Below are 23923 nucleotides of genomic sequence, written 5' to 3' on the forward strand. Positions count from 1 at the left end.
CCTGCTTCTGGTTCCTTCCCACCACTGGACCACCCATACAGTTAGCGTTTTGAGCCTGATTTCCTGCTACCTCACTGCTTCACTGAGGCCTCTTACCTATTCAGAGATTTGCTATGATAGTCGGTTACTCACTGGTGTATCCCTAATTGTAACTGTTTCATAATGTGGCTGGGTCGTTAAATACAATTGGAAAAAAATGACTTTATAAGATTATCTAGTTTGCAAAAAGTCCTTACTTTGAAGAGGCTACCATAAAATATCTATCAAAGGATTGGTGTGGATAAATGCTCTGAGAAAATCCAAATGAAAAATTTTTATGTAAAAGATTCTTTGAACTGTTTTAAAATAAGCACCCTTGCGAGATATGATTGAGTTATTTTCAGATGAGACATTCATCACTTAGTGTGCTACTTACTGTGCCCTGGAGATTTAAAATTTTTACCTTATTGACAATAGCCTTATGCTTAAACAACCTTCTTCAAAGTCAGGATTTTCTTTTTTCTTAAGAGTAGCAAAGACTTTAGCAAGAGTCTTTTCAGATTATCTACTGCAGGATTACCAAACCCGTTATGGAATGGTCCACTCCTCACACTATTTAATGGCCTTACGGGGCAGGGTGGCCATCCTGCTGTCCCACTAAACCATCCCATTATGCCACACAAATCCGTTTTACTGCCCACTAGGGCACCATTGAGTGTGATACAGCAGTAATTTAATGCCACCCTAGTGGCCTCAGAGAGTTACTGCTGCACGGGCAGGAGAGCTCACGTTTTTCCCTGGGTGGATTTATATATTGGGAGGAGCTGGCTGACCTGCTGTATAACTTTGTTGCACAGATTAAACCTTGGCATCATCTAGTGGGCCCTTCCTGAACAATATCTCACACCTATGCTTGCCAAGAAGTGTGTTAGGATGTAAGCAGACTTGCTACGCTGCTTAGTACAGAGGCGTTTGTTGTTTTTGTGTTTACTCACCATCTTTTTACTTCTGTCTAATTTTGTGAGTCTGAAAGATCCAAAGTTGTCTTTTATCCCTTTTTTCCGATAAGAATGGTCTATAAGGTTTCTAGTCTGTTTATTCTGGTAAATATTCATAGGATCGACCCTCATTTTCTTATTTTCACACTTTGGGGGAGAATCACATAATTATTTTATTCCCAATTTACAACACTACAAGCTGTTATAAGCTATTCTATATCGGAGTTAGTAGAGTGTTGTAAAATAGAAATTGGAAGCTTTTTTTCTCTCTTCTTGGCAAATGATCTCATTACTCTTGGTTTTAAGATGCAGTCTGAATACATTATCTGCGGTCATTACCAAATTTGAAAGATTTGGGCATTTTTCAAATCAGTCTTTTTGTCGGGGGTTAGCACTATTAAGTCCATCTCTTATCTGCTTAACTTGTGTGTGATTGATTCACCACTTTCCATCAGAGTGTTGCAGTTTTTACTCATTATAAAAATAATTAACACCTAGTTAATTATGTAATAATTTAATATTTATAATTAATATTTATAATTAGTATTTAATAATGAACACACACATCTAGTGTGTGCGTTAAAGATAAAACCTTGTCAGAGGCATCTCTTTTGTACGGTTACAATGATGCAGGAACATATTTGTAATGTTACAGTGATGCAGTTATAGTTCAGGTGTGTGTTTCTTGACCTTATTTTAATTCTCATTTCAGGCATAAACTTTTAAAACGTTGTGCAGTAGGACCCAATCGACCTCCCGCAATATCTCAACCAGGGTTCAGTGCAGGACCATCATCATCTTCATCTTTACCACCTCCTGCATCTAAGCACAAAACAACAGAAAGACCGGAAAAGGGAGACAAATTGCAAAAGAGACCCTTGATACCATTTCACCATAGGCCCTCTGTGGCTGACGAGTTCTGTATGGAGCAGGATACACCAGGACAGAAGCTAGGGTTGGCAGGGATGGACTCCTCCTTAGAGGTGTCTAGCAGTAGGAAGTATGATAAACAAATGGCCGTGCCTTCCAGAAATACAAGCAAGCAAATGAATCTGAATCCTATGGATTCACCTCATTCCCCTATTTCCCCTCTGCCGCCAACACTCAGCCCTCAACCACGAGGTCAGGAAACAGAGAGTTTGGACCCACCATCTGTCCCTGTGAACCCAGCCCTCTATGGAAATGGGCTAGAACTCCAGCAGTTGTCGACTCTGGATGACAGAACTGTCCTCGTAGGCCAAAGACTGCCTCTGATGGCAGAGGTCAGCGAGACAGCCTTATACTGTGGGGTTAGGCCCTCAAACCCCGAGTCGTCAGACAAGTGGTGGCACAGTTATCGCCTCCCCCCCATTGATGATGCCGAGTTCCGGCCCCCAGAGCTCCAGGGTGACAGATGTGATGCCAAAATGGAGGTAAACTCAGAGAGCACTGCATTGCAAAGGTAAGGCCACTCTGCATACCACCCACTTGATCGCCTCTGACCATGGCATAGGGTCCTGAGAGTCGGGACTTTCCTCCTCATCTCCCCATGCTCACTCTTCAGAGCCAAATGAAAACGCTTTTCGTCACCATTCTAGCCTCTGCATTTGGAAAATGCTAAAAAGTGAAATGCTTTATTCTTTGTGAGGTTTCACATCTGTTGTTATTTAAACATGTTGACATATAAAAGGTTTCACTGTAGCATCTAGGATGTTGGTATTAATTTATTTTTGGCCTGCTGTTTGTTAGAGAATGTAGCTTGATGAGACTTTCCATATCATGGTCAGTGCCTTCTTTGTATGTTGACACTTTTAAGGAGGGCTTTGCATGCATTCAGGTATGTATCCTGCATCTAGTAATAATACTATTTTTAGTGCTGTTGAGCTACCCATTATTCTTCACAGTTTACCCAGACCTTCTCAGTTATCTTCACCACAACCATACTACTACCTTATTTTTCGTAGCTGGGAAAGAAGCGAGGTTAGTAAATGACACAGATTGAACTTGAACCTAGGCAGTCTGTCCTTAGAGCCCATCTATGCTCTTAACTGGAATCCATGGAATCAGAGACAAAAGCATATTCTTTACAAAGACCTACTGAGTTTTATTTGTGAACATAATCTCTAAAAGAACTTTCTTTATAGAGATAAATTTTTTAAGTTTAAGTTTTGCAGATGCTTTAAATTATAAATGCTGCTTTAAAAAAATCAGTCTTTTTACTTTGCTTATCTTGCTTAAATTGGCATTTATTTTCCCTTTTAGACTCTTAGCACAACCTAACAAACGGTTTAAAATCTGGCAAGAAAAGCAGCCCCAGATGCAGCCACTCCACTTCCTTGACCCATTGCCTCTAGCTCAACAACCTGGAGACAGTTTGGGAGAAGTCAATGATCCATACACCTTTGAGGATGGCGACATAAAATACATCTTTACAGCAAACAAGAAATGCAAACAAGGGACGGAGAAAGATTCCCTGAAAAAGAATAAGGTACCATTTAACAGAGAGCATCCAGCATGGTGTGGGTTTTGATCCTTGTCAGTACAACATGTGTGGGAAAACTTTTGAGGCAGAATGTTTGAGGTAGTCTTGCCTGATTGCTCTGTCCCCATATTCATGCTCTTGGTACTCTTGTATCGAACAATGTATTGTTCCTTTTTATGTCATGGCTCACCTTTGTTTAAAAGTCAGCTGAACATAAATGAAGCCTCATATTTTCCAGGCTATAGCTTGTACAGTGCATGTTTCCTCTCATATGCTAATTCTTGTTGGCCTATGCTCCCTGCTTATTTCTTATTATTATTCCAAAATATCCAAAACGTAAGGGAAAAAATGTTGATAACCATATCTGTTGTTTATTGAGCGCTTAGTATGTTTATTGTACCAAGCGCTTTACCTATATATCTATCTGAATTAATATCAACACTACTCCTAGATTGTGTCAGTATTAATTTTACTGGTTTCATTGTCATTAAAATGAGTACTGGGGGTGTCTGCTGTCTTTAGCCTTAAATTTTAAAACATTCCAAAATACTGGGCCATTTAAAGGGGTATTCTTGAGAATAGAGGAAATAAGATAATTAAAAGAGGTCTGTACAGTTCAGGAGAATGCTTCAGAGATTCCTTGATAGAGATCTATCTAGATCCAGAAAGCTTGAACCATAATTCAGTATCTGAAATGTTATTCAAGGCAGCGTTTAACACCATGGCAAGTCTGTAATCAAATGCCACCAGTACTAGTTAGGCATAAAACCCAGATTGACTCAGAATATTCCATAGAATTGAAGGGACAGTATGGGAGTTTTGGTTTCTGTTTAAATTCAAGGAAAAGGACATATCTTTTATTTCCCTTGGTTGCATAGACCATGATTTATCATACTTGTGCTCATAACAAGTTCCATTCTACCCTCTAATTCTTTGTGTTCTCCCTCATATTCCACACTTTGGGTTGGTGTTCATGTGTTTTGTTTGGCTGAATTTATTATACAGTCAGAGGATGGATTTGGTACCAAGGATGTCACTACACCAGGTCATTCCACGCCGGTGCCTGATGGGAAAAATGCCATGTCTATTTTCAGTTCTGCTACTAAAACAGGTGTGTACAACGATTATTTGCCTCACTTGGATTGTTGCTAAAGTAAAATGCAAGGGAGATGCTTCTCGATTTAGAATCATATTTTTACTGTAATAGTAATAATTTGATCCCATCTTTAATTTTTCATAGTTTGTTTTTCAGTTACTTTCAAAACTGATAAACACATTTGGAAATAATTGTCTCTAAATTTAACTGAAAACCTAGGGAAAAAATTCACAGGCAGGTCTTGCTCATTGAGATCCATGTCCTCTCCTCACTCCTTCTCTCTGGATGAAGTTGCTCATTCTGCGTCTTTGCCTCCTTTTCTGCAGATGTCCGGCAGGATAATGCTGCTGGCAGAGCTGGCTCCAGTAGCCTTACACAGGTGACAGATCTGGCACCTTCCCTGCATGACTTAGACAACATCTTTGATAATTCCGATGATGACGAACTTGGGGTGAGTCTGGCATAGCTACCCAAACAGAAATCTTCCTACATGTGAGGACTTAGGTCACTGTTGGAGTATTTCCTTATCGTTTGGTCTACTGAATTTTGGGACCTCTTCCTTCAGGTTCAGAATGTTCTGCAGAAATGTCTGTATATTCTGAAAGGATTCTAAAAGTTGTCAGTGTAGTCTTTAACACCCCTTGGGTTCTCTTTGTTAATGGCTTCTTTTATTAGTTTATTCCTGTTATAAAAATTAAAATCTTTCACATTCAGTTTTTAAATCCTTCCTAAATATCATGAAACTGGTAGAAGTGTATTATGTAGTCCCTTTAGCTCAGATTTTAAAGATAATGCCCCTGTAACTTTTATTCATCTCATCAGTCAGAATTTAGTCTCCATTTTGAGAGATAAATAAGTATGATCTATACTTTTAGGGTTATGGCACTATAGTAGGGAAAAAGGACTTATGTACATAGAAGTTAAAGAATATAAGGCATGATGTGGTTAAAGTGACAGATAAGAATTGTAATTCTAGGAGAACAGCTGAGCTGCTCTGAATTAGGAAATTTATGCTCTCATCCTCCTAACCACCTCTGTACTTTTGGGCAGATAGAAGTGCCTGTTTATTTCTGGGGGACCAAGAAATGAGTAAGATAAGCCCTCTCTTGAAGGAAATAAGTTTATTAGTTTATTTTTCTTTCACTTATGTACTTACATTCCTTCCCTTTTGTCCATTTCCCACATATTTGTTACTCGCTTGATGGTTATTAGTTCCTTTGTGACGTGTACTTGAGATTACAAGTATTACTGTCCCACCGTTACACTTGAGGTACTCACAGACCTCAAGAGAAGTAGCATATAATTAAAGTTAAAAATGTACTTAAAAATATGTAAAAATATGTACACACATGCACACTTATTACTGTGAGTGCAGTAATTGACCTGCGTCTAAAGATGCTGGACGTTCAAGTACAAAGTGACAGGTGAACAGTGTTTAAGTTAAGTCTTAAAGGTTAAGTAGGAATCAGAATTCTAAAGCCTGTTCTCACTTTAAAATAAAATGTATCTGGTTAACAGATATTATACACCATTAGTAATGTTAAGTACTTAGAAGAAGATGAGATCATAATGGCCTCCAAGAAAGGATTTGACTTAAACTGTGGAAAGACAAGGTTAGTCAGACGCAGGGGAGAGGCATTAGTTTAAGCTATAGTGAGCCTTGGTTAAGCAACAAGAATGAACCAGCTGAGGGTTGGGAGGATAGTGAACAGACCGTTGGTCTGCTCGCTGAGTGGTGGGTGAAGATTGACAGGGTCAGAAGGTTTTTGACCACACTTCCAGCTTTGGACTTCGAACTCTGCGTATAGCGTGTCCTCTGTGAAGGCTGCTGAGTGTGGAACTGACTTGGTAGAAGCGAGTGCTGGTTTTCGTCACTCTCCTACACAGAAAGCAGGAGTACTGTTTGGTAACTTTGATTGGATTAAAACACAAGGACTATGGTTCAGGCAGTGGTTGCCTGAAGGAAAAGGACATGACAATGAGGAAAACTGTAGTACAAGAAATGACACGTTTCCTTTTTGTTGATCCAAGCACTGGAGAGCCTTTTGAACTTGACTGTCTCCCTAAACGTCAGGCGTTATGTAGGATTGGTTTTAATGATCCATAGGGTTTGGTTAGCTGCTTTGATGGTGATGGTGTGGACGAAACATGAAAAGACAGGGAATCAAAAAGAAGTAGAAAGGGAGGAATCAGAAAGGGGACAAAGCAAGCATTGCAGAGTAGCCAGGGACTGTGCACAGCCACCATCCCCAGTGATTGTTGTTGGTGCTCAGAGCCAGTCATACTTATCTCTGTATCAGTTATGTATTACTGTTGGACTAAATGAAGATATGTTTACTTTGTTTTTTGAATATATTCGTAGTAACGTTAATATGTAAAGGAAGGTTGGACACTTTTAATCTAATTTTCATTTCTCTGAAATGATTGTTTCTGCTTTACTCTGATTTCTAGCTTGGCATTTAATCAAGAGAATCACTTACCTTTGAATCGTTTTTGCTAATTCATCTTACTGATAACTGGTGTTGTGAGGCTGTTGTCCAAGTTTTCATCTCAAATGTCTTTGAATTTAATTTTACATTTCAGCCCTGCGACATTGAATAAGTATACATATGTGAAAGACCTTCTGTTTGTGAGAATCCTTTTTTTTTTTGCTTTGTTTTATCTTTCCACCAATTCATTTGAGTTCTTAAAAATAATCTTTCCTATTAAAGAACTTAATTTATTTTGAATAACAAATCAAAGAGAAGCCCTCTCTGCATATTTCAATAATTTTATGTGATAAGGTTATTTTTTATGAAGATGAACAGTAACATTTTTTTTTTTGGTGGTGAAAAATAAAAGAATAATACTTCGGGAGGGCTTGAGGTCACCTCTTTTAAATGCCTACTTCCAAACAGAAGGAAAACCAGACTGATAGCCAATTACTCCTTGGAGGCACCACCCTAATTTAATTATTGTGTCTCTGAAACCACTTCTCTAATGACCTGGGAGGAAGATTTGTATTAAGGTCTGTAAGTTGTGCTTTGATGGTGCAATCTGCCCTTACCAGATCATGCAGAGAAGACTCAGTCACTCTGGTTTTCATTCTTGATAAGCTTGTATCCTTCTCCTTGGCTTCACCGTCTGCTGGGATTTCTAAAAGTTCACTTGTTAAAACACTATGTAAGGAAGCGTCTTTCCTTCATTCCAAAATGTCAACAGGCTTATGTTAAGAAATAGTTGACTGCTGCCCTACTTAGATACAAATGTGTTTCCCTGTTTTAATAATAATCTTTTCTTAGGCTGTATCACCTGCGCTGCGTTCATCAAAAATGCCTGCAGTTGGGGCAGAAGACCGACCTCTTGGGAAGGATGGAAGAGCTGCTGTTCCTTACCCACCAAGTAAGAAAAGAAAATTGAGCTTTGGCTTACTATTTATAACTTATACAAAATGTTCTCATATTCAGTGGTACCTTCTCTGAGATTCTCCTCCCCCCCCTTTTCTTTTAACAGAATATTAATTGTGAATTAAAACTTGTATAAGTTGGAATTCCTAAAATGGGGCAGGCAGCTAAGAGACCATCTTAGTTTGAATTTCTTTTGCTTTTGTTTTCAAATTAAGAATTAACTCTTACGGTTTAGAATGTGGAAAAACGTGTTTTATGTTTATTTCTCTAATAGCCTTTTTTTTAATAGGATAAATGCTACACAGTGATTTGCAGCGTGATATTCCAGTATAAGAGGTTTGTGTAAGATGTTTCAAAAAATTTAATTTACTCAAGGATGAGGAACATTTGTTTTTTGTGGTCCTTTTTCTAATTCATACTGAAGTTTTTGTGTTTTCTTTTGAGATCAAATAATTTATTGTGTATGATGACAAGAAGAGAAACTCCCTCCCCCCCTTTTTTTTAAGTTACCCTTCACCATAGGAAACTACATTATTGTACAAGAGAAAAGACAGGGTAGCTTACATGGATACTCTGAAGCAGAAACATAATTCCATTGCAAATCATTCTTTAATACCTTCTCATTAACTTCAGCTGGTAATGAGAACAAATTGAGGGGAAAAACCAGTATGTCATAGGGATGAGTCAAAAAGTTTTATGAACCTATAAATGTGTGCTGATTTACTCAAATGTAGAAGTGTGAGGTATACAGAGATTGGATTTTGACAGCTTTAGTAGATCCATAGCTTTCTAAAATATGCAAAGCTTTCTCAAGCATGACATGTATGAAAATGAATAATGGTAGCCAGCCAGTTGCTGTAGTTTTTTTAATTAAACATTTTTCTTTTTTTATTACTCCACACTGCAGAATTTTGCAAACATGGAATTCACAGATTAAAAGAAACAATATTAAAGTAGATACGTATGGAATAGGTCAGTTGAATGAATTTTTCCCCTTGTATTGAACCAGTTAATCCTCTGCCCTTCTTGACATTAAGTGATATGTTGTGATGTTAAATGTTAAAACCTCTGATAACTTGTCCAAGATTATTGGACTCACCATATTGTACTCACAAACTATTCTGCTAGTTAGTGTCATTGCCCAGGAAAGTATATGGTATACTCTCCTCATCTTTATGCTGAAAATAATTGTTTTGAAAAGAAGGTACTCAAAATTTTAGGATAAAGTACAGGTTATAAAAATTAATTAATTTGAAATACAGCAAAAATATAAGCATTAGGAAGATACAGATATATAAGAGTGAATAGGATCTTTTCGGTGTTCATGAAGTATGCATGGGTAAATGTGTGTATATGCATGTATATGGACATATCCACGATATTTCCTCCCAAGACATGACCATGAAATAGCATGGCAAGAAGTTCTGATCTCTGCAAGAGCTTTATTGTACATTGAGGTGGAGAGACTGACATTTTATGAAATTTAGTATCTAGAACACCACAGCCCAATTTAATAGAAATATGGTGTGAGCCACAAATGAGAGCCACATAATCAGTCTTTAATTTTCTAGTAGTTACCTTAAAGGAAGTAAAAAAGGACGATGTAAAATTAATTCAAATAATATATTTACTTAATATAACTAATAGTGTCATTTTTACATGTAATCAGTGTAAAAAAATATTGAGGTATTTTACTTTTTTTTTTTTTGTACTACCTCTTTGGAATCTGTTGTATATTTTATACACTCATCACATCTCAGTTTGGACAACCCTTGGCTTGAGTGCTCTATAGCCATATGTGGCTAGTGGATACTGTGTTTGACAAAATAGGTCCATAATTACTCAGTTGTGTATGTAGTAATGTAATAGTGAAGAGAGCAACACACAGTAATAACTGGGTTTAATTTGGCATCAAGTCTGTGTTAAGATAGTGTTGTGTTATAATAATACATACAGTAATATACCTCAACTCCAGCCCATTCTGGTAGCTGTTCCTACCCTTGCTTTAGCATTCTTAGGAAGAAAATTGAACAAGCAAGCCATAGTTTTCTATTTTGGAGGACCAGAATGTTTCTCTGGGTTTCTATCGTCTTTCTGTCTTACCTACTTTGACTCTAGTTCCTTCTTTCATCTCAAAACCTGTTTAGGGTCATATCTTTTCAGAAATTCCTTGTAACTTAACAGCACTTTCATCTTTTTTCCAGTCAAAAATGGGGAGGGCGGGCTAATTATTATTGGCTCCGTCACTTACTGAATGTTTAGATGTTACGTGGTCAAGTGCTCACTTCTCTGCGTATGTTATATTATTTAATGTGTACAAAAAATATGAGGTAGATATTATTACCATTTTGCAGATGAGGAACTTGAAGCTAGAGAGGTTAAGAGTCTTCCGTAAGAATATCCAATAATGGGGTGCCTGGCTGGCTGAGTCGGTGGAACGTGTGACTTGAACTTGGGGTTGTGAGTTGGTGCCCCATGTTGGGTGTAGAGATTACTTAAAACTAAAATCTTGAAAAAAAAAAAAAAAAGAATACCTGATAATAAGAATAGTGAAAGCCACTTTCTAAGATGAATCTCTGGCAGGTGGAATCTTACTTTCTATACTTTTTTCGTGTGTTCTCTTTTACCTGTGATAAAAAAAATATCAAGGTGGCTGAGGTATTGAAAATTGAGATACACAACTGAGTTAGGTAGCATCAAAGAATTTGAATATCCCTAATGAGAAATGCCATTATTACATTTCTTAGACAAAATTTAGTAGCTAATTTAATAAAAATTATTTTTGGTAAAATTTTATACCATAGCCAGACTACTTGTATGTGATGGAAAGGCTATATTTAAGTTCATTGTCATTTTAACACAAAGAGAATTTGTACAGTTTATTTTCCAAATATTTGATGATTAAGATCTATCATATAATAGGAGTTTGTAGATTTTATGAGGTGGACTTAGAATTTAAAATGTTTAACATTAATTTTATATTAAAATTGACCCATAGCTGCTCTTTGGCTTGGGAATAGGAGTAGGTCCTGAAGGATAAAGGTGATGGATGTATTTCAAGTAGAACCTAACTCAGTGTTAAAGTCTTCATTCTTGTTTTAAAGGGAACTTACTGATCTCATTGCCGCTACATTTGAAGACCTGTTTTTCCTCCTCAGACTCCAGTGACTCTCTAGGAGTTTCTGGCTTGGCTTATATCCCTAGTTCTAGGAATTGTTACATTCCTTAAAGAAAAATACTGTCCTAGTAAGAAGGTGCCTTGAAGATCTACTTGGGGGGTTTAGGTTTTTTTCTTTCCTCCCCCTTTTTTTCTTTTTCTCTTTCTTTTCTTCTTGGCAGCAGCAGGCACCATTTTGTCTAATGAAATCTTATACAGAATCCTACTATAGGAAATAAATCCAAGTGGAGCTTCTCTAATGAGAGGGAAAGTTGGCATCTGAGATCCTGTCTGTTGGCCTCTTCCTTCCCTTGTCTTACAGATAAGCAGCGGAGGCCAAGAGCGGGTAAATTATTGAGGATTATGTAATTGTTTAACTAGGAAATATGGTAAAGATCATCTCATGCAGAGGTTCTCACCTTTTTTCTGCCTCCATATGGCGGAAGCTTCCCCCTCCCCCCACAAACAAAGGAAAGAAAGCAAGCCTGGTGAGAATCACACATCCAGTCCAGCCATTTAGATGAAGGATCCGAGGCCCCCAGGGAGGAAGTGACCTGACCTGACTGTAGCAGCGCTGAGCTGTGCAACCGTTCTGGGTGCTTCTGCTTTATAGGGCTGTGCCTCAAACTCTAGCCCAGGGCAGAGCATGGTGTGGTCATTCTTTATTAATTTCTGATTCAGAGCTAGAGTCGTATCTTAGTCTAGTCAGTGGTTACTATTTGCCTCTTTAAATGCTGAAGTTGCTAGAAAGAACAATATGATTGGAAATTGGGACATCAGATACCATTCCAGAACACTGACTTAAAACTCCTGGCTCCAAATTTGTAAATAAATTTGCTGTCCAGGACACCCCCTAGTGGCCAAGTTTCACAACCACAATTTGCATTGCATTGCGTCTGCTCCTACTTTCAGAATCCCTGTGTTAATGAGCCCCTGCTAATGATGATGCTAACCGCAGGTATATTAAAATGCTTTTTAAAAAAGGATTGAGAGTCCCTATTTTAAGTATTTCTTAAAAGATACTTTTTTTTTACTAGTTGATTTTTAATAAATTGTCTTTTGGTTCTAGGTAGGATTATTAAACCTAACTATGAAGTTTCGTTTTATTGTCAATATGGACAGCATTTAATGTCAATGTGGAATCATTTCCCCAAAGAGCAGTGAATGTGGTAGATTTTTCAAACTAGCTAAGTAATCCTACTACATCTAAACCATCGTTCTAGCTCCAAACAGTTTTTATTTTCTGTAGTATAAATGCCCGATAGATTTTCCATGTAAAATTTGCTATAGGACATTTTTATATAATTCTGAAGTATTTCATACATATTTGTAAGCAGAGATAGAACTTTTAATAAAGTTATTCCATCTGATTTCTTCCAGCTTCTACTTATTTTCATCTCCTTATACTCTTCAGGCAATCATTCGTTAGAAGAAAAATGTATGTTATGTAAACTTTGTTCACTTAATTAATGTGAAGCCAAATCATAAAGCATCAAGGGGATAGAGGTAAAGTTCCAGAAAAGGATAATTTTCTGCTGATGGCCTCCTTCTTAGAGACTTCCATTATTAATATTCTGTTATGTAACTGATAACAACCATTCAATTGGCAATATTTCTGATGGCAGGTAGGGTGCCTGCCTACAAACTGGGATTTTTTTAGAAGTCCTGCCTGTTAAAATAAATATTGTTGTTCTCTTCTCTTCTCTTCTCTTCTCTTCTCTTCTCTTCTCTTCTCTTCTCTTCTCTTAGCAGTTGCAGACTTGCAAAGGATGTTCCCCACTCCTCCTTCCTTGGAACAGCACCCTGCATTTTCTCCTGTAATGAATTATAAAGATGGAATCAGTTCAGAGACAGTGACAGCATTAGGCATGATGGAGAGCCCTATGGTCAGTATGGTTTCAACACAGCTCACTGAATTCAAAATGGAAGTAGAAGATGGATTAGGAAGTCCCAAGCCAGAGGAAGTAAAGGTAATTGCCAGTATATTAATTTTATCAAGGCAGGGCAGTTTTCAAGCAGATTCATAAACGTCTTCTTCAAAATAGTATTATCTGTATGCCAAATATACATAAGTTTCTAAGAATCCTCTGAATTGGATCACAAGGTACAATGCTTGGTATATTAATTATAGTGTCTTGATTAATTTAAAATTTTGGTGTTAAGCATTTTCTGCTGATTAGATGAGAGAAATACTGAATTCCAATCTTTTTGTAACTGTTGGGGTGTGTCCTAAGTTGTTCACCGGCATTATCACTGCCCCCCCCCTTTGTTGTCACAGGACTTTTCATATGTGCACAAAGTTCCAAGCTTTCAACCTTTTGTGGGATCCTCCATGTTTGCTCCACTGAAGATGTTGCCGAGCCAATGCCTGCTACCTCTGAAGATACCTGATGCCTGTCTGTTTCGGCCTTCGTGGGCAATCCCTCCTAAAATCGAACAACTGCCCATGCCACCTGCAGCCATTTTCAATAGAGATGGCTACAAGTATGTGCAGGGACTGTGTCACATCACTTGCCCTATTGAATGTGGTTTTAGTCTTAACTATTTACTTAAAATGATGACATCAGCATATCATTTGAAACTTTCCTTTTTTGGCCATTCATGCTTTTGTGCACATTATTTTGTGTTGAAAATGTGCATATTTTCTAACTAAATTTTGCGTACATGGATTAATTAAGGTAACTTGTATAGAGAACCATGGTGTTCATGCTCATTCAGTATCAGATCCATGTTTACCACAGAATCAAACACTAGGTTGGAGTTGGTAATATTATTTGGATAATGGTGGTGTTTGGTTTATATAGATTGGTGATTCCAAATGTGCTTACTTCAGGCACCTTAAAATGAAGTGTTAGCATGGACACTTTCTCTAATGCTAACCCCACGTGATATAAGAAAGCAGCAATGGGTGGTATGATACGGAGGAAGGAAAAGGAGGCGTTTATCGTAGCTTGGGCACATTTCACTCTGTCAAAAAACAGTAGTCTATCAACAATGTAGATTTAGTTTCCCCTATGATTAATAATTTCTTAATAAAATAAATGATTTAAAATATAAGGCCATAAACTCAAATTTCTGTCAGGACCAGGTAAACAATGTATGGATGACATGGGTTGGGTAGAGCAAATGACTTGGCACCACTGATGGTCAGTGTTATCCTGAAGGACAGGAGGAAGGGGCAGCGTCTTTGATGGAACTATTACGAGTATGCCTCATTCGAAGGGACTGTTTGCCGTGCAGTTACAGTGCATTGTTCAGGCAGGAATGTGGGAGACTGAAGATAGGCATTTTTATGTAAATCTCCTTTTTAAAAATGTTGGTAATTAATTCAGAGTTACTTTTTGGAGCCAATAACACAATAAGACAAATTCCAGATCCAGTCTGTGGGCTATATTTGTGACATCACATAAAACCATCTTGATGAATCCAACTTTGACGTCATAAACAGGCTAATGCGTACATATGTAAAGTCAGTGTCGGAATGTGAAAAACTGTGACACAGTGAAGGATAAAAGAACCCAGACTTGGGGAGGTACAGCTGTGCTGTCATAGGACTCCATTCCTGCCTTTTTTGTTTACTCCTATGTATGACCTTAAATGACCAGCTTACCTGAGTCTTTCGCTTCTTTAAAATGTTATAATCCTGCCTGACTTCCCGCATAAGATTTTTGAAAGGTTCCAATGGTTGTGAAAGTGTTGTGGCAATAACAACTCACCAGCAGAATGAAAGAGGGTGCTCAGAAGTACCCTGGTGGTGACCTCCGGGCTTGTTTTTGGCTGCTGTGCTCCAGTTGTACTTGAGCTTGTTTAAGTAGGGCCTGACCTAGTCCAGCATTGTTGATAAGCCGAGAAGGGTTTGCCACACCATTCTCAACCAATGCAGCAGCTCCAGGAACCCATCTGACAGTTGAATTTCTTACACACACAGACTCTTCCAGAAAGTGACATGCAACCCTTTGCTGTGTGATAGTTTAAATAATAATTAATTTAGATCATTGTTTAGTCTATTAAATCTATCCCTTGCCATCCCAAAGATCCTTGGTATTCTAAACTGGCACTGTTAAGAACTTTCTTTGATGAAGGCAGTGTTTTGTATCTGCACCTTCCAATATGGCATCCCCTGCCCTGATGTCGTAGCTGTGCACCTCTCGAAATGTGGCTAGTTGAGACCAGGGCTGAATTTTTAATTTTATTTAAGTTGATTTAAATTTAGCACATAGGGCTAGTGATAACCCTATGGACAGCACAGTTCTAGACTGTGTGAGTTCCTTCTGCTTGGGTCTCCATCACCCTGGCCAGCCCTTTGTCACACTCAGCACACCAGCGCTCACTTGCTTGACACCTGTCATACTTGCTGTGAGCTAACTTTTCTTCCTCTTTTTTACTGTTGAATCCCCAGCATCTAGCATAGTGTTGGTACTCAGTTCATTTTTATTGAATGGGAAAAATCGGGTTACTATACAAGGCAAACCATTCTTACTACCTAGGGAGCAATTTAATTATTTAGGTTTTTAGTTAGTAGTCATAGTTCCTTTTCTGATCTGAACTGTATAATAATTTTAGGGTTTTATCAAACAGGAAAATTTGAAAGGAGTCCAATTAGAGTAAAGATCATTATTACACACTTATTATTTTGGTCTCTGAGATAGTAGTGATTGCTAATCAAGGTTTCTGGGTCATTTTTTTATCTGTACTCAAAGATACCACTGTGCTTCGGATTTACAGTTTCTTTCTAGTGCTTGATTTGGATTTTTTAAGCTGGTAGTTTAGGTATAGCTAATTAAAAATCACAAAATTATTTGAAGAGCCATTACTTTATGACATTCTTCTTTCAAATTACAAGTGAATGAATATGTAGTTTATTGGAAGAACATTAGCTTAAGCATAGTATTAATGTATTTCAAAAGAATATTAAGCATTAGATGAAATCTATTCTTTTGATACCTTCTAATTGGAAAGAATGGTTTCATGTGCTGTTTTATATGGACATCTAAGAATGTATATCAAAAAAAGTTTTTTACAATAAAAAACAGCAGAACATTGTAGACACTGTTTTGTTTTCTGTGTGGCTATTTCAAAAAGAAGTCATTGCTTATGAGAAATAGATAACACAGTGTGATCAGTCTCTGGGAACTAAAAATAATTGTGCTATTGGTAATGCATAGCATATTGAAAATTAAAAAATGGACTAAAATTGCCTACCACCCCCCAGAAATCTGTTAGAAGTTGGAAGCTATGATATAATATGTGTACTATGCAATTCACCTAATTAATACTAAAGCTTCCTAGCTACATATGTGATATTGGTATTAATTGTAGTATAGTACTGGCCAGTGGGTTTCCTACAGTTGAATTCCTCCGTGGTCACTCAGTACTATAAAAATGCAAGCCTAGATAGGACTGTGCTTTGAAAATTACAAAAATGGCAAATGTTCCTATGTGTTTGATTAAAACTGCTTTAGAATTATATATGGATTATGGCCTCAGAGGACAAGTACAGTGGCAGACTTTCAATTTTAAAAAGTGACAAGAATGTAATTGCAAATTAGATGGAAATTTTATCCTATGGTCTTCTAGCTAATTTAGCATCTGAACTCACGTGTTAAAAAGTTCCACTTAATAGTTACAGTTTTTCAAAACTACATTGACCAAACCCAGCACCATGTTTTCTTGTAAAAATAGTAAAGTTCCCTTGAAAGATTAAGGTGAAGATTGCTTAGATGCAGAACAAGTAGAGGGAAAATGGTGTTTTGTTCTTGGTGTATGGATATTATTCTTCATACCTTGCTTTTTGCTTTCCCATCCACTTTTATTGACTCATTTGAATCCTTTTTTTCTTCTTTAAGAAAAAATTGAATATACCTAGTGATAGCATGCATAAATGATAAGAAATGCACAGGCCAGGTGGGGTAATTGTGTGTGTATTCCAGCCTCTGTGACATGCACCCCTTCTCACTTGGTACTGTCTGTTGCAGTAATGTGCCTAGTGTCGGGAGCCTAGCAGATCCAGACTATCTGAATACACCGCAGATGAACACACCAGTGACGCTGAACAGCGCTGCCCCAGCCAGCAACAGTGGAGCAGGAGTTTTGCCATCTCCAGCAACCCCTCGCTTCTCTGTCCCCACACCACGAACCCCCAGGACCCCAAGAACTCCCAGAGGTGGGGGCACTGCCAGTGGTCAAGGGTCGGTTAAATATGACAGCACCGATCAGGGGTCACCAGCCTCTACCCCGTCCACCACGCGGCCCCTTAACTCTGTGGAGCCAGCCACCATGCAGCCAATTCCTGAAGCCCACAGTCTGTATGTTACCCTGATTCTTTCAGATTCTGTGATGAATATCTTTAAAGACAGAAACTTTGACAGCTGTTGCATCTGTGCCTGCAACATGAACATCAAAGGGGCGGATGTTGGGCTTTACATCCCCGATTCTTCCAACGAGGACCAGTATCGCTGTACCTGTGGGTTTAGTGCGATAATGAATCGCAAACTTGGCTACAATTCGGGACTCTTCCTGGAAGATGAGTTGGATATTTTTGGGAAGAATTCTGATATTGGTCAGGCTGCGGAGAGGCGCTTAATGATGTGTCAGACTACCTTCGTTCCTCAGATGGAGGGAGCCAGAAAGTCCCAGGAGCCACCTATAAGCCTTCTCCTCCTCCTCCAGAATCAACATACACAACCTTTTGCTTCACTGAGTTTCCTGGACTACATTTCCTCTAACAGTCGCCAGACACTTCCCTGTGTAAGCTGGAGTTACGACCGGGTGCAAGCAGATAATAATGATTACTGGACGGAATGCTTTAATGCCTTGGAGCAGGGCCGACAGTATGTGGATAATCCCACGGGTGGAAAAGTAGATGAAGCTCTGGTGAGAAGTGCCACTGTGCACTCTTGGCCTCATAGCAACGGTAGGTTTCCCACAATACACGTTTACTTTGAAAATTATCTTGGTGTATGATGGTAAATTATAAACTTCCTTTACATAGTTATAGGACAGAATTTTAAATTTCATTTCTTAAAAAAAAAAGAACTAAAGTTAAGAGCTCTGTGGATAATCTTCCTAAATTTAAGAGCTGGAGCAATATTTTATATTGAAACACCCCTTGAGGAGAATAATTATTTTGTGAAAACTTCTTCTCATATTAATTCCTGTAGGCAGTTCGTATGGGAAACCTAGGAATGCCGTGTATCAGCAGCGTTGAGAGTACACAGACGAATAGTTTGCACACCTTGCATGTTTAAATCCACCCATTCTTCCAGATCAGTTGTCTGTGATACTTCTGCCATGAAGCCTTCTACCCGTTTATTGAGCGTTTTCTCCTGCCTTTGCCTTTCCAGTGTTTTGCATCTCTTATAACAGTGATCACAGTTGACTTTGTGTTGTGGTTCCTGAGGTATGTCACTGGCTCTTCTATTATTAAAAGCTCCAGTTGACAAATATTTGTGATGTTGAGCTCTCAGCGAGCCATGCAACTTGCTGTTCCCTTCCCTTCCCTTCTTCATTCACTATCTATACTGTGGTGCATCCTGGCAGATAAAATGACTGAAAGAGACAAGGCACCTCTCTGTTCTAATCTATTCTGGAAGATGGACATGAGATTAATCAATTACACGAATTAGCATATTATTGGAAACCATTATAAGTGATGAAAGTGTGCGGTGGGAGGGCCTTCCTACGCTTGGGGCTGGTCAGGGAAGACCTCCTTGAAGAAGAAGTAACATTAGAGATTTCAGTGCCAAGTACAGAGTAACTGGCTAAAGAGGGTAGAGAGCAGGGAATTGTGTCCCAGGCAGAAGGAGCAGCAAGAGGGAAGGCCCAGAGTTATATAGAGCTTGGGGCTTTCAAAGAACTGAAGGACTCTCTGTCTCAAATAAATAAATCTTTTTGTTTGTTTGTTTTTAAAGGGGAGGGGTGGCGCCTAGGTGGTTCAATCGGAGCATCTGACTCTTGATTTCAGCTCAGGTTATGATCTCAGGGTCATGAGATCAAGCCCTACGCCAGGCTCTGTGCTCAGTGGGGAATATGCTTGAGATTCTCCCCCCCTTCCCCTCCTCCTCTGCTTTTCTCCCCCTAAAATAAATAAATATGTCTTTGAAGAACTGAAGGAAGCTTGGAGCTGGCTAGATTCCCAAGAGCCATTTGAGATCTGGTGGGGCTGGGGTCTTTATCACAGTAGCCGTAACAAGTCATTGATGGGCTTATGAAGAGGCATTGGCATCTGATTGGTGTAGTTAAGAAACAAGCTTCGACTGCAGTGCAGGCTGTGGGTTTGGAAATGGCAGGAATGGTGGAGAGATGAGTGCAGCGGCTCAGTTAGAAATAATAGCTTGGTTTCATGTCTTAGCAAAGGAGATGGAAAAGAAGTGGAAACATTCAAGAGCTGTTGAGGAAGTGGTCGGACTGCAGGAGTTGGTAGTGCATTGGATCTTAGGGGTCAGAGAGAGCGAGATGTTAAGGAAGACAGCTGGGTTTGTGACTTGTGTACCTGGACAGAAAGTGATGTCATTCAAAGATTGGTGTAATGGAGGAAGATCGGGTCTGGGGAGAAAGCTCCTAAGTTGAGTTTTGGAAATTTTAAAGATCTGAGATATCCAGGTAGAGATGTCAGGTAGACACTTGGGACTTCACGGGCCTGCAGCTCAGAGGAAAGGGAGTAGTTGGCTTGTAGATGCTCCAGTCAGGGGCACAGAGGAGGGGGAAAGCTCACTGAGGAGCAGGAAACCTAGAACGACAAGAGGGCTTGGGACAGAGCTTTGCTGAATTCTGCTGCGTAACCAAGTTTCAAGAAAGAGAAGAGTGAGTGGTCAAGAAGCCTTAAAGTGCAGCTGAGCTTTTAAGAAGAGGACTAAACATGTCCTTTGACCATGGTGAGGAGCTGCTTCTGTAGAGAGGTGGGAACAGGTTGGGCTGGAGTGGTTGGTTACGTGAATGAAACGTGGACCCTGCTCTGAACAGCTCTCGGCCTTATAGAGAAGAAGGTTATATAAGCTTTTTATTTTTTTTATTTATTTATTTTTTTTTAAAGATTTTATTTATTTATGTGACAGAGAGACAGCCAGCGAGAGAGGGAACACAGCAGGGGGAGTGGGAGAGGAAGAAGCAGGCTCCCAGCAGAGGAGCCCGATGTGGGACTCGATCCCGGAACGCCAGGATCACGCCCTGAGCCGAAGGCAGACGCTTAACGACTGCGCTACCCAGGCGCCCCTATATAAGCTTTTTAAATACAGTTGGAAATCTGGAATGAGAAAGTATGTTTAGGGACAGAGATCAGTAGAGGAGGGATGATAGGCATTTTCTGAGTAGCCAAGCCAGGAGACTTCTCGGAGGTGGAGACTTGTAAGGAAGTATTCAAGGGTTACGCTCGTTTCTGTAACTGCTTAGATTCTAGCACAGTGCCTGGTACTTAGCAGGCCTCTAATTAATGTCTGCTGGATGCATTTATGAATTAAAGAAAGTACAGTCTTTCCCCTAAAGAAATGTGGGTGATTATCTTGGGTGGTTCCTTTTACTAGATAGTAGCCTTCAGACAGAAAAGCAGTGTGTGGGTGGATCAGTACTGTCATCTTTGGATATGAAGAATAGCAGAGTTGGTTGCAGGGGAGGTGTGGGTTCCAAAGTCAGAAGCTTAACAGTACCAGACAGATGATATAAATGAATGATGCCGGAGCCAGATTTGCAAACAGCAGCGGTGCCCTTGCTGTGTCTGTCAGTACACATGTTCTGTTCTGCGTGCACAGCAGTAGCCACAGAGAATGATGTCTGCTTTTATTTTTCTCTAACCTATGGTTCTCTTGGTCTGTCATTTTCTGACTTTTGATAGAGCCATGGGTTTATAAGAAGTACTCTTTTCTTTACTATAAGAGAAAAAGAAGCGCAGGCTTGAAGATAAAGGCGATCACCACTGCTTCCTTCTCGGGCAGGCAGCAGTGCTGAATGAGGAGAGCCGTCTGAAGGGGGCAGCTGCGCCTTCCTCCAGCGGTGCTGCTTGGGCAGGAATGCGGCCTGCGGCCTGCCAGGTCTCCCAGGTTTTCACGAGATGCTGGAAATTTAGATTAGCAACTTGTGTTTGATTTAGGGTTATACCTAGAGATGTCTAAGCACCCTGTGTTTCAGATTTAGTTGGTAGACAAATCTTAGATTTCCATCTGTGCCCCTTTCCTAATTAGCTAGAAAGGGAAGAGTAAGGAAAGGTCTTAGGTATGCCGCTGTGCGGGTTCACAGCTGATCACCTCAGACTTCATTAGCTCTTTCTTCAGATCTTTTTTGAGAATTTGATGAGCTTTTTTTTTTTTTAAGAGCTTCTATTTAAGTCCCCCCCCCAAACTGATCATACATTCAAAACATTGGTATTTGTAAATAAAAGTAATGCAATAATTAAGATACTTTTGGAGCTCTCTTTTCCTGTGAACAACCTTGGAAACAGGTTTGTATGATTTTAAAAAGAGGCCTATTCATCTTTTTACTTCTAAGCAATTCTATAGTTAACCTCTTATATACAGAGTAACCTGTTTCTCCTTTTATTATTTCCAATAGCAAATTATAAATTACTTTATAATAATAAAATAATAAAATATATTTTCTCTTGATTGGTTAAGTTAAGCATTTTAGAATCTACTGAAAATAGAATCTACCACCAATAATGTCTTTGTCATGGACTATAACTGAGGTCCAGAATGATGGCAGGAAAGAGGAGAGTGCCAGTCCCCCTTTATGATTTCTGTTCCTTTTCATTTCCTTTCTCTTCCAGTGCTAGACATCAGCATGCTTTCCTCCCAAGATGTGGTCCGCATGCTGTTGTCACTGCAGCCCTTTCTCCAAGACGCCATTCAGAAGAAGCGCACGGGCAGGACCTGGGAGAACATCCAGCATGTGCAGGGACCACTGACCTGGCAGCAGTTCCACAAAATGGCAGGACGGGGAACCTATGGTAGACTCTCTTCCCTGTTTCAATTCCTTCATAGTTTTTTGGGTTTTGTTTTTGTTCCATAAAAGCCAGCTTTAGTTACTGTCAAGCCCTAGCTTCACTGACAAAATAGAATCTTGTTCTTCATGACTAATAAGTTTTATAAACTCTTTTCTTTCCTAAAGTCAGTTTGGAGTTAAGTTTTCTAAGCATCCTTTGCCGAATCCAGGTCAATGAGGAGAATAATCCTTAAATAGAGTATTCATTAGATTTTCCTCATCTTCCTAATCCTCATTGTATTTTCATCAGGATGAACTTCTGAACTAGTTCTGTCAACTTCTTCCTAGTCAGGATTATAATGCTTATTTTAAAGGAAATGACGTAGTGCTCCTTGGAAAACTAACTTTAACTTGTTCTAGTCTGCCTTCTGATCTTATTGGACTTTCCAAGCGCATTCTGACTCATTGAAACAGGGGCCATATAATTAGAGGATTTAAAGAATACTTTTGAGAGTGATCCTGTCAACCCACAAGGAAATTTCTGATGCCAGAATTAAGACTAATGCAGCAAGAACTTCTAAGTTGTCCAGGTTGTGGGAAACAGACTCACAAACGCCTTCCTAACTGCCTTACTGTTACAGGTTCAGAAGAGTCTCCTGAGCCATTGCCCATTCCCACTCTGCTGGTGGGCTATGACAAAGACTTCCTCACCATCTCACCATTCTCTTTGCCATTTTGGGAGAGGCTGTTGTTGGACCCATATGGGGGCCACCGTGATGTTGCTTATATTGTGGTGTGTCCAGAAAATGAGGCCTTGCTCGAAGGAGCCAAAACTTTCTTCAGGGACTTGAGTGCTGTATATGAGGTGAGAATGACATGAAAATCGTTTTTGTGACACGAGTCCTCAGATTGTTTCTAGCTATGACTAAATTTTAAAGAACAAGTGCCTTCAAGGTAAATCTCAAAGAAAATTTGCAAATAGTTGGAGGATAAAGGAGAGAATTAAACTGGCAAGTTTTTCTGGAAGTAAATTGTTTTCCCTTCTTGGCTTTACATTTTGTTAGATTTAGAAGACTTTGCTCAGCCAGCCTTACCACACATCTTACAGTTCTGTCAGCTGTTTTTTCCTCATTTATGCGCTCAAGTTTAAAAGTATTGCTTACCAGGGGATGTTCTGGCTGTTCAGACCTTTACAAAAAGAAAGCACATCTCTTTGGGGAGGGGGGTGGTTTCCTGAAAACAGTATAAAATGTTTAGCTTGAAGATTTTTGAATCAAAAGATAAGTTTAATGAATCATGTCCCTGTTGGGTATTTAACAGTACATTCATCTTAATACTAAAATTTTGATACAGATTAATAATGTAATAACCATAATAATTTAAAAGCCAGTGGATCATTTTATATATTTAGTACATAAATTACAGTTACTTTTGAAAAATTAGAATCATGAGTATCTTTGAAGGGTAAGTGCCACATTTTTTCTGCCAAAGTATATGTACACTGAATTCTTTGTATCTTATACTTCTAATATCTTTATTTTTGGCAAGATTAAATGAAATTAGTGTTTATGAAGAACTGTGACAGGCGTATTATAAACATTACAAGAGTGTTTTAAAGAAGATGCCAGGTTGAATTTCTAAAATATTTCATAACAGAACATTCGCCATCTAGAAATGGATGGGCACACATGAAATAGTAAACTGACGTGTTGCTACAAAGAAGTGAGGAGATGCTAATGTATGAGGTAATGGCATCAGTTAAGCCCCTAAAAGAACCCTTAGATACAGTAATTTCTATACAGTGCCTGGCCCATGGATGTGTAGTACTGTTAAATCACAAGGACCATAACACAGAAAACTTGTCTAAGCAGTTTTTTTTAAAGCCAAGCTTTTCTCTTGGATGAAACTTACAACATGAGTTACAAAACATAAAAGGAT

At 38.9% G+C, this 23923-nt stretch overlaps 1 protein-coding gene across 3 annotated transcripts in view; it reads left to right on the plus strand.

The window, feature by feature from the left end:
- The window catches only part of MED13L (mediator complex subunit 13L), a 297747-nt gene that overhangs the window by 245266 nt on the left and 28558 nt on the right, over positions 1–23923 (plus strand). For 2 of the 3 annotated variants that reach the window (XR_015722325.1, XM_045776132.2), the window contains exons 10-19: positions 1690–2418; positions 3219–3444; positions 4444–4549; positions 4861–4985; positions 7816–7915; positions 12827–13047; positions 13356–13561; positions 17053–17990; positions 21831–22010; positions 22627–22850. Coding sequence is in view for 2 of the 3 variants with exons in the window: in XM_045776132.2 (XP_045632088.1) it covers positions 1690–2418; positions 3219–3444; positions 4444–4549; positions 4861–4985; positions 7816–7915; positions 12827–13047; positions 13356–13561; positions 17053–17990; positions 21831–22010; positions 22627–22850 (3055 nt within the window). In the remaining variant the exon portion in view is untranslated. The remainder of the gene's footprint in view (positions 1–1689; positions 2419–3218; positions 3445–4443; positions 4550–4860; positions 4986–7815; positions 7916–12826; positions 13048–13355; positions 13562–17052; positions 17991–21830; positions 22011–22626; positions 22851–23923) is intronic. The other variant, XM_045776142.2, reaches the window with a different exon arrangement.

This window comes from Ursus americanus, chromosome 30 (genome assembly GCF_024610735.1).
Source record: "Ursus americanus isolate L20-20 chromosome 30, mUrsAme1.1.p, whole genome shotgun sequence".
NCBI classification, from domain to species: domain Eukaryota; kingdom Metazoa; phylum Chordata; class Mammalia; order Carnivora; family Ursidae; genus Ursus; species Ursus americanus.